Source organism: Panulirus ornatus, chromosome 55 (genome assembly GCF_036320965.1).
Source record: "Panulirus ornatus isolate Po-2019 chromosome 55, ASM3632096v1, whole genome shotgun sequence".
NCBI classification, from domain to species: Eukaryota; Metazoa; Arthropoda; class Malacostraca; order Decapoda; family Palinuridae; genus Panulirus; species Panulirus ornatus.
In genome coordinates this window covers 27,039,131-27,054,768 of record NC_092278.1, presented here as the reverse complement: position 1 = coordinate 27,054,768, position 15,638 = coordinate 27,039,131, and the positions used below count along the sequence as shown (strand labels likewise).

Sequence of the window (15,638 nt, the reverse complement as noted above, 5' to 3'; positions counted from 1 at the left end):
ATAAAGTGAGAAAGTTTACGAAGGTAAGTTCACATTCTGGGACACATGGAGTTAAAGCAGTGATTGACTTTTATCATAGAAGACTGACAATTGGAAGTCTGCATTGTAAGGATGATGTGTTCTTACAGTGGAGCAAACATTTACTTTGAAAATTGGAACTAAATACTAAATTTAATTTCAGGTTGATTGTAGAGAAGAGTGCACTGTAGTGCCTTTCATGTATATAATGCATGTACAGGTAAGAACGGTTGGAGAAGGTTCAGCTGTTCAGCATGGTTTTCTTTGGATATGGATAAAAAAGCACCTTTTCAGTTGGACTTATGAAGATCAAGGTATCATAAAGTGAATATTCATGTGACGTAGACTATGAGTTTTTCAGAGGTAAACAATATCATTCAGTCTTACGTTAAAAAACAAATGTGTTTTTGCATTTGTTGGACTTGAAGGATAATGATATATTGAATCCATGAAGAGAGATCTGACTACTTTCTACCTCCTCTTTGTTTGTATATTTATGCATTGCAGAGGTCAAGAATCCAGGCTGTGGAAATGGGTTATATGAGAAGAGCATGGGGTATAAATAGATGAAATGAAGAAAGTAATGAGGGGCTGTATGAGATATTTGCTATGGCAGTGGATACAAAAGGAATGAACTATGGAGTGGTAGAGTAGATAAAACATTATAACTTCACATGGTTAAGGCATATAGAAAGAATGCAGGACAAGGTTAACAAGGAGAGTGTGTTATTGAACAATTGAATGAGTTGGTGTGAGAGGAAGATCACCTGTGACATGGGGAAATATAATGAATGATTGCTGAGGGAGAAAATGGGGAAGAATGCGTTGAATGGTGTATGTCATGGAGGCATGTAAGGGCAGGGATAAGTGAACACTTTTGCCATGATCATCCCCTTGATGGGAGTTCCTGGAAGGAACAGGCATCAGAGGCAAACATGCATGAAAGGTAAGAAAGACTTCATTTATCTGATTCATTAAGAGGGGGGAGGGGGGGGGGGGAGAAAACTATCCACTTTGCTTACTTGAGGGTGAAAGAGCCCTCCAAGTTGTTTCAGTGCCCCATCCCTTGTTTGTTTTGCCATGTATAGCAGGCCAATGGATTTTATAATGCATATGGAACTTTAGGAGATAAGTGTCTAGATTAAGGACAGTATTATCCTACTACTATTGCCACAGTTGAGAATCACAGCACTGAAAAGGTTAATGGATATAAGTGGAATACCATCCAGTTCACAAGCTGAGTTTTCTCTTAAGTTGGTCTGTTGCCTTTCCTCATCATGTTATTGAATTTCCGTTGTGCATGTTATCAGTTCACCATCTATCTTAGCTTCATTCTATGTACTGAATGCTGATTTGTTAGTCATTCAATACCTTGGATATATTTTTCACATCATTTTCCTTGATTTAGGAAATCCAATCTCCTTTTTTCATTGCTTTTGTTACACATTGTATGAGAAACTTTTTTCTTTTTCCATGATCTTTATACTCTTTGTTTTATTCATTGTTCTTTTGATTTCATTTTTCCATTGTCAGCACAAGAGAGAGAAAGAGAGATGGATTTATCTTTTAGGTACAAGAGTACTACTCTGTGCATAGGGAGAGCGAGAGAGAGAGGGGAAATAAGTGCCTACATACAAGTACCTACAATGTCGTTAAAAAAAACCTTGTCAGCACCCATATATTTTCAGACAATGCACGGCTTAGGTTTATTGTGGGAACAAGCATATGATACTCTAAGGGTGAAATTATCATACAACTGGTCACAGAGACTAGTGTTTCTAATGGTGTGAGCACCAGAATCCTGGCTCAGTGTACCTTAGGCTATCTTTAAGGAAGGATGATCTTTCTTTCCTCCTCCTGGTTGTCACTTCATTTTGGGAATTTAGCTTTTGGATGCTGTATTTCTTCCACCTGTTCCTCAGGATGGTTGACTCTTACCTTTTGAAAGAAGAAAAAACCCAAATTTTTACCTGGAAGAAGGAAAATGTGGGTACACCTGAGATTTCTAGGTGCACTGGTCACTTAGAATACACAATCAGGTGGCTGCTTGCCAGCACTCCCAGCCTCCCTGATAATGTCATACCACCACCACAACCTATCTCTTATCACCTAAGGAAGAATTCTAGATCTACAGATAATGTTTTAGCGGGTGTTCTGATTGAGTTTGTTGGAGTGGTGTAACTGAGAGAGGGGCATGGAAACTTGTTAAACAAAAACAATGCTTTATTGGATTGGATTATACAAGTTCGGGTAACAGAAGGCAATAGGCAACTGGAAGTGCAAGATTATGATGTAAAAGAGGTTAAGTAAAGTAGTTTGAGTAATATGAGACAGCCTTGGCAGGGGTCCTGTGTTGCTGGTGATGGTAGGCATCAAGTGAAGCAGAAGCACGAGAGAAGTGTTTGGCTTCCGAGTCAACATGGAGCTTATGCAGGAGGTGGGTGTGGTCTTTAGTGCTGCTCCTGGTGTGTGTGGCTGCTGTCAATTTGTGATAGGGAAGCTGGAGGTTCTTGGAGTGAGGCGACTGCCAAATAGTGCTCGAGTTTCAGGAGGCTCCAGGAGAGGCACTAGGGATGCAGGAGTGCTGTGGGAATAGCTGTAAGTCCCTTGTTGTTACAGCTGCTGCTCATGACAGGTAGAGACGATGTCCCTTGCAATTCTTGCCAAAGGTGGATCTCGGAGATGAGGCACCACAATGAATCCTGCCAGGAAGATGAAATGTCAGGAGTCACATTGGGACATCTAGTGCGGAGACGTCACAAGGGCAGCTTAAGTCTGACATCACATAGCCATACCTTCAGGTACTGGAATGGTACACATGTTGTCTAGTGGTGAGTCAACTGCTTTACTGACTTGCTGCAGTGATGCCAGGGTATTTGAGAGACAGTGAGGTCAGGTCTGTGAGGGGTAACTGTTCCCAAAGGGAAGTAAGAGACATTGAAGCAGAATGTTGCAAGCTTCTGACCTTCTCCATGCTGGTGGACTTGAGCTTAAGTCCACAAGAACAGTACTAATGAAAAGGGTCAGGTCATCTAGAATTAAGGTGGCAGCTTTTGATCTACTACTGCCAACTTCAAGTGTGAGTGTCAGGGATTAATGCTGCAGATGCAGATGTGTAGGATGAGCCACCAAACACATTCTTCCTAGGATTATTTGGTTAGATGAGGTCCCAGGCTGCCACACAGCCAATGGCAACATCATTAAGGTGACCTTGGGTCACTACAGTGTCATAAGATGAGCTGTATTAAAACAACCTTTTATTTCAGCTACTGAACTCAAGAAAAGCCATCCAAAACTTCTTGGAAAACCTCTCAAAGAACCACTCACCATCACCAGCAAAAGGACCTTCACATAACCTGCAAGCCAGCTGCCAAATTCCTGCTTATGAAGGATATGAAATGCAAATGACTTGCATTTGCAAAGAAGTACAAGGACTGGAGTGAGGAACAGTAGTGGGGTGAGGTAGAGGAGGGTGAGGCCAGAGGATGCCACCTGGGGTGACTTGTCTCCCACTGAAGACAATGAATTACCCAGATAATCTGATGATTATAGGTTGCTTTACTGGTGCAGTGAGTAGGGGAGGGCTGTGCTTCTTTATTAGAAGCTCAACATGAGTGAAGAGCAGTACATCAAGGTGTTAGAGAACCATCTGCTTCCTTTTTATGAGGATCATAGGTGTGATCACTTTATGCAGGATGATGCCTCTTGCCATAAGGCTAGAAAGTGATGAATTTATTATTGGAGAAAAATATTTAACTGCTTGAGTGGCCTGGGATCTCCCCAAGCCTTAACCCAATCAAGGATCTGCTGGAACGATATGAAAGTCAAGCTTGCCTCACCTCATTTAGGTCAAAACCCTATGTACCCAAAGCATGGACGTAGAATACTTAAGGAACTTTACCAATTCCTTACCCAGACATCTATAGATGATAATTGAGGCCAAAGGAAAGAATACGGAGTACTAAAATGTATGTGTGACATCACTTTTGAAAATAAATGGGGGCAGACAAGGTGTTTCTTTGACGCTGTATGATGATATTTTGTCATTGGTTCAGCTAGCGCATAGTGCTTACAGCACATCTTGCTTGATTAACTGTAATGTTGTTATCTGCCACCAGGTACATTGCATAGCAAGCTGAAGGAATATAAAACATATTTAGTAATCTTATATTGCTTTGTTTATGAAACTTGCTTGTATGATATATATATGAAATGTTGAAATATACTATAATCTAGAGAATACAGCATGCTTGGGACTGAGATTTGCCATGTGACTGATTTAGTGAACAACTGATTAATACTAGATATCTATGTCAGAGTAGTGCAGTGTGTACAGTCCAATATAGATATATAAAGTATACAAAAATGTATAGAATGATAAAGAAAAAACAGTAGGAATATAGTATGGTTTGTTTCTACTTCCAAGATACAAAATTCTGAGATATACTGGAAGATTTAACTGTTTGGAAGCGCGTCAAAAGTGACATCTGAGACTTCAGAAGTGGCATGATATTACCAGACAGCTGAAGGGTCCAGGCAGTTGATCACTAAGTTCTCAAGGTTATATAGTAAAATGACTAAAGTGTAAAAAATAGATTAAGAAACCATGAAGGCATTTTGATATATATCCTTTTTCTCATGTCCAGGGAGTCTGGTGTTGGTGGACCTGTATACCATTTGCTCCGGCTGCTTCTCCTATATCATGATCCCGAGTTGTCAACTTTTCTGGATTCTCGTAAAATTACCCCTGATCTTTATGCTACATCATGGGTAATATGCACTATTTATCTATTGAAATTACAGTACTTTTAGATGAAATAGTTTGCAAAATGAATTACATCATTGAACTTGTATAAGTTCTGTAAGTTTCCATACAGCAAAGTGTAAATATTTAAATGTTATTCTTTGTTATCAAATTTTATGGTACATAATCTTAGTGTTTTTCACTTGAATTTTCATGGTGTTTTATTTGTGATTCTTTTTCAGATGAGGAGTTTGTTTGCATCAGTATGCAGTCTAGATGCGACCATGGCATTATGGGATATCTACTTCCAGGAGAGAGACCCTTTCTTCATTCTCTTTCTCTCTCTAGTAATTCTAGTCAATGCAAGGTTTGTTTAGTGAAATAGAAATAATTTTTGAATGTTTTTGTTCTTCTAGCCAGGAGTAAGTAATGTTCAGCTTGTGTGCATGTGAACTTTAGTTTCTGCATCTCTTAGTACATGTAATCATAGATATATGCACACATACATATCCCTTAACCTCTGGTTCATTTATCTTAACCCAGAAAGTGTGGCAACCCCATATATTATGTTTATTCTTACAGTGGACTTTTCAGAAACTGAAAAAAAAATTGTTTTATTTTCCATGGTATATGTAAATATAAGTTTTTTTTTTTTTTTTCTTTGTCGCTGTCTCCCGCGTTTGCGAGGTAGCGCAAGGAAACAGACGAAAGAAATGGCCCAACCCACCCCCATACACATGTATATACATACATCCACACACTCAAATATACATACCTACACAGCTTTCCATGGTTTACCCCAGACGCTTCACATGCCCCGATTCAATCCACTGACAGCACATCAACCCCGGTATACCACATCGCTCCAATTCACTCTATTCCTTGCCCTCCTTTCACCCTCCTGCATGTTCAGGCCCCGACCACACAAAATCTTTTTCACTCCATCTTTCCACCTCCAATTTGGTCTCCCTCTTCTCCTCGTTCCCTCCACCTCCGACACATATATCCTCTTGGTCAATCTTTCCTCACTCATTCTCTCCATGTGCCCAAGCCATTTCAAAACACCCTCTTCTGCTCTCTCAACCACGCTCTTTTTATTTCCACACATCTCTCTTACCCTTACGTTACTTACTCGATCAAACCACCTCACACCACACATTGTCCTCAAACATCTCATTTCCAGCACATCCATCCTCCTGCGCACAACTCTATCCATAGCCCACGCCTCGCAACCATACAATATTGTTGGAACCACTATTCCTTCAAACATACCCATTTTTGCTTTCCGAGATAATGTTCTCGACTTCCACACATTCTTCAAGGCTCCCAGAATTTTCACCCCCTCCCCCACCCTATGATCCACTTCCGCTTCCGTGGTTCCATCCGCTGCCAGATCCACTCTCAGATATCTAAAACACTTCACTTCCTCCAGTTTTTCTCCATTCAAACTCACCTCCCAATTGACTTGACCCTCAACCCTGCTGTACCTAATAACCTTGCTCTTATTCACATTTACTCCTAACTTTCTTCTTTCACACACTTTACCAAACTCAGTCACCAGCTTCTGCAGTTTCTCACATGAATCAGCCACCAGCGCTGTATCATCAGCGAACAACAACTGACTCACTTCCCAAGCTCTCTCATCCCCAACAGACTTCATACTTGCCCCTCTTTCCAAAACTTTTGCATTCACCTCCCTAACAACCCCATCCATAAACAAATTAAACAACCATGGAGACATCACACACCCCTGACGCAAACCTACATTCACTGAGAACCAATCACTTTCCTCTCTTCCTACACGTACACATGCCTTACATCCTCGATAAAAACTTTTCACTGCTTCTAACAACTTGCCTCCCACACCATATATTCTTAATACCTTCCACAGAGCATCTCTATCAACTCTATGATATGCCTTCTCCAGATCCATAAATGCTACATACAAATCCGTTTTTTTTAAAACACATAATTTGTAAGACAATGTGGTAGATCTGTATTTATGTGAGTGATGAACCTCACCAATGATTACTTTCTCAGGTGAGTCAAGGCAGTCATCACAGCCAACTTTGCCAGACATGTTATGCATCTCTTACCATATGATGTAATATTTATGCACTTACTTTACTACACCAGTGTTATAGCTTCCTTACACTCATTTTGTATATTGGATTTCTCTACACAATAATATTTCAGTATTTCATCAATTGGAGACGATTGATGTTTTGGTGTTTAACATACAGTGCCTGCCAATGAAGTTGGTGCAATGGGGCTGTGGTACAGTAATCAAGAAGAAACATGAAATAGAACCATGAAAACTGCATTCACCACCGAATAGTTCTTTGTTTGTTTTCCTTTCCTCTTCATACGCTCCTTGAAATGACCAAGAACTGAAACAGCAAGGATCTGAATCCATTTAGGGTCCAGTTTTGCCCAATTTTCACATATGGAAACCTCCAGCTTAGTGACAAAGTATCTCTGTTATGGAATTTAATTTTCATAAGTACTAATTTCATTTTCGTCAATACCCACAAGTTTTCTGTTGGATTCAAATCTGGTGAATTTCTGGTCCAGACTTTGAAAAAGTCCACTGTGCAGTCCATAATCCAACCAATGACTAGTTTAGCAGTGTGGTCGGGAGCCCAATCCTGCATAAACACTTTGGCTTTGCATTTTTCGAACAAATCTTGAAGATGGTCACTCTGTAGCTTGAGGTGAGTATGTCTATTTGTAGAGTCATTGTTTAGCTACACTACAAGGTCCCCAGCACCATTATAACTGAAACAACCCTTTACCATAAGTTAAGCAGAAACGTTACAGTGTTTGCAGTGTAAGTGGGATCAAATGGATGACATCTTAGTTGCCTGTGCACATGCCCACCATGGCCACATGTCATAGAAAAAGTGGGCTCATCTCATTACAACAGTTCTGAATTTAATCATATTCCACACTACATTTTTCTGTGAAAATATATTTTTCTTTTAGTTTCTATGGATTATGAGGGTTTGGGACACAGCCTGCAGTTCCAGTGCTTAAGGTTCCTGTGTGAGTTGCACTGCATTGTCCTTACCGACACATCACTGAGCAGTCTAGGGATTTTTTCTTTTAATTCGTTTTGCACTGAAGCATAGATATGCATCCACTTGACATTTAAGAACATTTAGAGTATGTAGAGAGGTTTTTCTGCCCCTCTCGGGGCTTTTCATGTGGATTCTTATAGCAGAGCTGCTGCTATCATTCATGCATCTTTGTACTGTTCTCAAGCTTACACTGACAGTATTAGAAATTTCCTTAAGTGGCTTGTTTCCCTTGTAAAGCGTAACTATAGAAGCTACTTCGTCTCTTGTAAGGTGAATATTACCAACCATAGGTGGTAGAAGTACAAAATGAGAAAAACTACAGAAATCCAGGGCATAAGTGTGGAGCATAACAAAAAACTCTTGCCTCCAACTACAGCTAAACTGCTACTGAGGTGGGCTTATGTGGTATGCTGGCATGTTACATACTTGCCACTGCTCACTAGAGAGTGCCAACATCACTGGCAGACAAACCCGATTGTCTGTAGATTAAAGTAATTTGCGTAATTATAATTGGTGTGGGCCGACTCGTGCTAACTTCATTGGCTAGCACTGTACATAAACATAGATTCACATATAAACCATTCACCTCTATATGCTCCAGGACTCTAACCCGGGTTAAGTACTTGATTTCATGTGGTAGTACATGGTAGAGGTTTATATTTATATACATATTTACACACTGTGCTCTATTTTTGTTAGTTTATTTTGTATGAGCATACATGAGTGTATGCACAGTAACACAACACATTCAGTAAACATGAAGTGTTTTTCTGCACTCTTCTCTGCCCTTGAGTGATGTTGGCAGAAAAATGACACTTGCACTGAGGATGCTTGGGGATTTAGTGATATGTTTCAGACTTTATCCTGTCCCTCAAATCACTAACAAAATACTCTTAAGAAGTAGTCTAGCTCTTTGTAATTCTCAGTGACAGAACAAGCACCTGTTATACCTAAATTACTTTTGTCAAAAAAACAAATTGTGTTGGAGTAAAGTTAGCAACTTCCATCTGTGCCCAAGAGGCAAATGGTGGATGTTACAAAGCACCTACCCACTTCACATTAGGACTAGGGTCATCCTCACCCTTACTGGTGACTGTATCATACTCTTCCTTCTGCCTTCATTTTTCCACATCTTTGTGAAAGTTTCATCCTCTTGATTCATTATCACTTGCCTCTAAAATGTCTGAGTCAAGCATTTCTAATGAGACTTTAATTTCAAAATCTGTGGTTGATATATCATAATTCTCAAGCTTCTGTTGTTAATTCCCTTTCCCTACTCTAGAATCACAAAAAATCATGGAGTTTGGGTTTGATCAAAAGCATTTTTTTTTCCCTTAGTATTTGAATGATATATAACAATAAAGGAAAACCATGTACATTTAGCTGACTAACATCCTTCTGAAAGTGTGTAAAAGTTCAGTGTGCTTCATCAGCATGGACTCCTAAGAAGTTGTATGGTAGTAGAGAATGGTTACCCAGCAAGCCATTTTTCAATATTCAGTTATCTGAGAACTAAAGGTTTTTCAGGGTCTCATACATGACTGGACCAGCCACTCACTAACTGTCATGCATGATGTAATGAACCATTATGCATTATACATAACTATTTATTTAGATTTATTCATGGGCCATAATTAGCTGTCTTGTGTTAGACAATTTATAGGGATTGCAGATGTGTTGTAAATGCAGTTTTGATTTTGGTCCAGCTACTGAGACTAGACAGGTCTTAAAGCATATTTCTTTTATGCATATTTGTTTTGATTATAGAGTTATGTTTCACATATTTTCAGTCCACATCTGGACTGAAAATATGTGAAACATAGTTTTAATGGGAATTCATGTGTGATGTGGAAAGGGAGCCGTGGTTTTGGTGCATTACACATGACAGCTAGAGACTGGGTGTGAGCAGGTGTGGCCTTTGTTGTCTTTTCCTAGTGCTGCCTCGCACATGTGTGGGGGGGGTGCCATTTCATGTGTGGCGGGGTGGCGATGGGAATGGATGGGGTAGCGGGTGTGAGAGTGTGTGCATAGGTGTATATGTATGTGTCTGTGTATGTATATGTTTGTATACGTGGAAATGAATAGGTATGTATATGTTCCTGTGAGGGGGTTTATGTATATACATGTGTATGTGGGTGGGTTGGGCCATTCTTTCATCTGTTTCCTTGCGCTGCCTTGCTAATGTGGGAGGCAGCGACTAAGAATAATAATCATATGATAATAATATTTTTAGTGTTTCTTAATTTGCTCTGTCTTTCAGAGAACAGATCTTAGAGATGAGCAGTGAAGGTAGGGAGCATATCATCACAACCTTGAGTGGAATTCCATCTGGCCTTAGCATAGATGATATCTCAGACTTCTGCTCCCTTGCTAGATACTACATCATCAAAACACCTGGCACTTTCAGAAAGGTGTGCAAGGAAAATGTGGGTTGTAGAGTTAAGTAGCATGTTTTTTTAATTTGTTTGAAGACCTGGATTACCAGTCATAAGATGTCTATGATTATATGTTTGATGTCCTTCTCCTCCAGTTTGTCCTCTAGCTTGATATATTGCCTTTTGCTCAGTTTTTGGTTGTGCCTGTCTCTGTTTACCTTACCACATGTTTATTGATCTGAAATATCAAAGAGTGTAGCAGAGTGATACATATGTATATTTTATCTTTTTATAATTTTTTTCTTTTATTCTTTACTCAGTTCCCAGCCACACAGGTAAGATCTCATGCAGACATTTCTCTCTGTCTGTCTGTCTGTCTCTCTGTCTCTCTGTCTCTCTCTCTCTGTCTCTCTCTCTCTGTCTCTCTCTCTCTGTCTCTCTCTCTCTCTCTGTCTCTCTCTCTCTCTCTGTCTCTCTCTCTCTCTCTGTCTCTCTCTCTCTCTCTGTCTCTCTCTCTCTCTGTCTCTCTCTCTCTCTCTCTGTCTCTCTCTCTCTCTCTCTCTCTCTCTCTCTCTCTCTCTCTCTCTCTCTCTCTCTCTCTCTCTCTCTCTCTCTCTCTCTCTCTCTCTCTCTCTCTCTCTCTCTCTCTCTCTCTCTCTCTCTCTCTCTCTCTCTCTCTCTCTCTCTCTCTCTCTCTCTCTCTCTCTCTCTCTCTCTCTCTCTCTCTCTCTCTCTCTCTCTCTCTCTCTCTCTCTCTCTCTCTCTCTCTCTCTCTCTCTCTCTCTCTCTCTCTCTCTCTCTCTCTCTCTCTCTCTCTCTCTCTCTCTCTCTCTCTCTCTCTCTCTCTCTCTCTCTCTCTCTCTCTCTCTCTCTCTCTCTCTCTCTCTCTCTCTCTCTCTCTCTCTCTCTCTCTCTCTCTCTCTCTCTCTCTCTCTCTCTCTCTCTCTCTCTCTCTCTCTCTCTCTCTCTCTCTCTCTCTCTCTCTCTCTTGCAAAACCTGAATAGCATTGTTTGGTAAACAGTGAACATATTGGTATCACTGGTTTAACAGAAATATTTCTGAACATGGAAAACAGTGCTATGATTAGTGAGTACAACCTACCAGACTCCAAATTATTTGTAAGGGACAAAGGCAGTTGAAGAGGTAGAACTGTGCAGTATGTAAAACCTTTCCCAGAACCCTGTTGAAATTCAGATTAGAACATCTTTTTGCTGTTGAACACTTGTTTTCATATTAGCACAGAATTTTCCAGATTTTACATAAATGTCATCTATAGACACCCTAGTCAGTCAGCAGACATTGATGCTGTCCTGTACAAAAATGTATGGGCAATTAAGGGTAAAGACTCAGTCATTCTTAGGGATTTTAATCTTCCAAAAATCAACTGGCTAAGTATTTCATGTGTAGAAAGTGAATCTGCAAGCCATATCAGCTTTGTTGAAGACATTTTTCTGTACCAAACTGTCACCGAACCAGCAAGGAAAGCTAATATGCTTGATTTAGTTCTTGCATCTCAGGAGTCCTTAGTAGCTATTACCCATGATGGAGAACACCTAGGCACATTTGACCATAACATGGTTAAGTTTAATGTGAATATCAAAACCATCTCCCCTAAAACGTGTATTATTATCCCAAACTTTAAAGGGGTGATTTTTAATGATAGGTTGCATGACACATTAAAAAGTCTCACCCTTGATGGTTCATGCCTAGAGGAACTATGTGCCAATATTTAGTGTGAGTTTATGCACCATCAGTTCACATTTTGTATCCATGAGTAATCAAAAACTTCAAACATGAAATTGCCAGTCCAGTAACCTATATTTTCAATTAATCTCCCCAGGATGGAATAGTCTTGCAGGACTGGAGATTGGCAGATGTCACCCCTGTATACAAAAGGGGAAGCCTTGAATTGCTTGGCAGTTGCTGTCTTGTTAGCTTCACATCAATTGTACATAAATTTCTGGAGTCAATTATAGATATAATCATAGCCTACCTGGAACTACACAGTCTGATCAGTAATACACAACATGATTTCAGAAGGCACAGATCATGCCTTACTAACCCCCTTGAATTTTATTATAGGTTATTCACTACACACAACAAGACAAAAGCAATAGATATTATAGTTCTGGACTTCCAGAAAGCATTCAGCAAAGTTCCCCACTTTAAGTTGATGCTTAATATCTAAATCTTGGGATTACTGGTTGCATAGGAAGTTGGATAGAACCTTGGTTATACTTGATAGGAAGCAGAGAGTTGTAATAAATGAGGAATCATCATCGTGGTCATCTGTAACTTGTGGAGTCCCTCAGAGATCTCTACTTGGGCCTATACTTCTCATCATATGTCTATGGACAGACAAATGTACATACACCATGGGTCAGGTTTGAACCTTGGGCAGGGCATCTGGGTCCCTTTGCCATGTAGAGGTTAAAAAACACACGCACTAGACTTCTAGTGTTTTTATGTGTTGCCCAATCTCATCTCGGTGGGGATAGCATGGACTTTAATCTCACGTGGCTCCGATATTGTGACAAATATATTGATGGACAGACAAATGTATATACACCTCAGGTCAGATTTGAACTCTGGGTAGGTTGTTTGGCTACCCCTGCAATGCAGAAGTTAAAAGACACACACTAGAATTCTAGTGTTTTTACATGGTCCGAGCCTCATCTATGGGGATAGGATAGGCTTTAGTCTCATGCGGCTCCGATAGTGTGACATGTTGATGGACAAACAAATGTATGTACACTTGGGTCAGATTCGAACCTTGGGCAGGGCATCCAGCTACCTCTGCCACATGGAGGTTAAAAGAGACACACACTAGACTTCTAGTGTTATTATGTATGTCCCAACCTTTTCTCGGTGGGGTTAGCATAGACTAATCTCACGTAGCTCTGATAGTGCGACAGACAGTTGGACAGACAGATGTATATACACCATGGGATGGATTTGAACCCTGGGAAGGGCGTCTGGCTACCTCTGCGATGTGGAGGTTAAAAGACATGAACACTAGACTTCTAGTGTTGTTACATGTTTCTCAACCTCATCTCGGTGGGGACAGCATTAACCTTAATCTAATATGGCTCTGAAAGTGTGACAAGTGTATCAATGGACAGACAAATGTATATACACCTAGGTTGGGCATCTGGCTACCCTTGCCATGCGGAAGTTAGAAGATACACACACTAGAATTCTAGTGTTTTTATGTGGTCCCATCCTCATCTCATTGGGGATAGGATGGACTTTAGTCTCATGTAGCACCGATAGTGTGACATGTCAATGGACAGACAATTGTATATACACCATGGGTCAGATTCGAACCCTGGGCAAGGTGTCCGGCTACCTCTGCCACATGGAGGTTAAAAGAGACACACACTATACTTCTAGTGTTTTTATGTATGTCCCAACCTCGTCTCAGTGGGGATAGCGTGGACTTAATCTCACATGGCTCTGATAGTGTAACAAATATGTCGATGGACAGACAAATGTATAAACATCACGGGTTGGGTTTAAACCCTGTGAAGGGTCCTTGCAAACAACTTTTTTCAGCACAGAAGATGATCTATGGATATATATGGATGGGGAATGATTGAAAAGATCAAAAGGCTTTGATTGACTATATGGCAGTATATGAAAGATTGAGAAAGTCATGAGAGGATTCTTTGGAGACTGACCATTCCATGGTTCTGGTGGGGATGAGGATCAGGGAGAAGTGGAGGTATGGTGTAAGGAAGAATGGAGAGGTAAAAGTGTTGGCAAGTGAGAAGATGAATCAGGAAAAATACAGGGAGGAGTATGAAAGGAAGGTAACTGAAAGCTTAGATGGAAGTGCAGAGATTGTAGGAATGCAGTCATGTGTGAATGAGGTGTTTAAAATGTTGAGAGAAATACTAGTAAACGTTGTAGAATCAGTAGTTGGATACAAGGTAGTGAGATACAGGAATAAAAAGGGCAGTGCATGGTGGACAGAAGAGATTAGAAATGCTGTGGAAAAGAAGAAAAATGCATATGGTATATTGCATATGGAGAAAAACTGCATATGGTATATTGCATATGGAGAAAAACTGGAGGAAGTAAAGTGTTTTAGATATCTGGGAGTGGATCTGGCAGCGGATGGAACCATGGAAGCAGAAGTGAATCATAGGGTGGGGGAGGGGGCGAAAATCCTGGGAGCATTGAAGAATGTGTGGAAGTCGAGAACATTATCTCAGAAAAAAAAAATGGGCATGTTTGAAGGAATAGTGGTTCCAACAATGTTGTATGGTTGCGAGGCGTGGGCTATGGATAGAGTTGTTCGCAGGAGGGTGGATGTGCTGGAAATGAGATGTTTGAGGACAATGTGTGGTGTGAGGCGGTTTGATCGAGTAAGTAATGTAAGGGTAAGAGAGATGTGTGGAAATAAAAAGAGCGTGGTTGAGAGAGCAGAAGAGGGTGTTTTGAAATGGTTTGGGCACATGGAGAGAATGAGTGAGGAAAGATTGACCAAGAGGATATATGTGTCGGAGGTGGAGGGGACGAGGAGAAGTGGGAGACCAAATTGGAGGTGGAAAGATGGAGTGAAAAAGATTTTGAGTGATCGGGGCCTGAACATGCAGGAGGGTGAAAGGCGGGCAAGGAATAGAGTGAATTGGATCGATGTGGTATACCAGGGTTGACGTGCTGTCAGTGTATTGAATCAGGGCATGTGAAGCGTCTGGGGTAAACCATGGAAAGTTGTGTGGGGCCTGGATGTGGAAAGGGAGCTGTGGTTTCGGGCTTTATTTGCATGACAGCTGGAGACTGAGTGTGAACGAATAGGGCCTTTGTTATCTTTTCCTAGCGCTACCTTGCACACATGAGGGGGAGGGGGATGGTATTCCATGTGTGGCGAGGTGGCGATGGGAATGAATAAAGGCAGACAGTGTGAATTGTGTGCATGGGTATATATGTATGTGTCTGTGTGTGTATATATATGTGTACATTGTGATGTATAGGTATGTATAATTGCGTGTGTGGACGTGTGTGTATATACATGTGTATGGGGGTGGGTTGGGCCATTTCTTTCTTCTGTTTCCTTGCGCTACCTCGCAAATGCAGGAGACAGCGACAAAGCAAAATAATAATAAAAAAAAATATTGCTTAATATGAAAATACCAGTGGAAGCTCAGCAAGGAGGGAAGAATAAAAGATATGTAAGCGGGATGTTAAGAAGCTGATATAAGAAAGCAAAAGAGTAGCTGAAGATTTTGGAAGAAAGTTAAGTGAAGTGAAAAGTTTCAGGATAATAAGAGACTTTATTGGAAGGAGGTGAGGAAGGAAAGAGGTGGATGTAAGAGTCGAAATGGTAATTGAGAATTAAGGAAGAGAAATTGCTGAATCAAAAGGAGGAAGTGAAAGGAAAATTGAAAGAATATTTTGAAGAACTGATGAATATG

At 40.6% G+C, this 15,638-nt stretch overlaps 1 protein-coding gene across 6 annotated transcripts in view; it reads left to right on the top strand.

Moving 5' to 3' along the window:
- TBC1D23 (TBC1 domain family member 23) overlaps nucleotides 1-15,638 on the top strand; it is a 138,031-nt gene that overhangs the window by 40,362 nt on the left and 82,031 nt on the right. For 3 of the 6 annotated variants that reach the window (XM_071693296.1, XM_071693295.1, XM_071693292.1), the window contains exons 5-7: nucleotides 4,665-4,788; nucleotides 5,005-5,129; nucleotides 10,103-10,280. In XM_071693296.1, the coding sequence (XP_071549397.1) occupies nucleotides 4,665-4,788; nucleotides 5,005-5,129; nucleotides 10,103-10,280 (427 nt within the window). The remainder of the gene's footprint in view (nucleotides 1-4,664; nucleotides 4,789-5,004; nucleotides 5,130-10,102; nucleotides 10,281-15,638) is intronic. The other 3 variants (XM_071693298.1, XM_071693294.1, XM_071693293.1) reach the window with 2 other exon arrangements.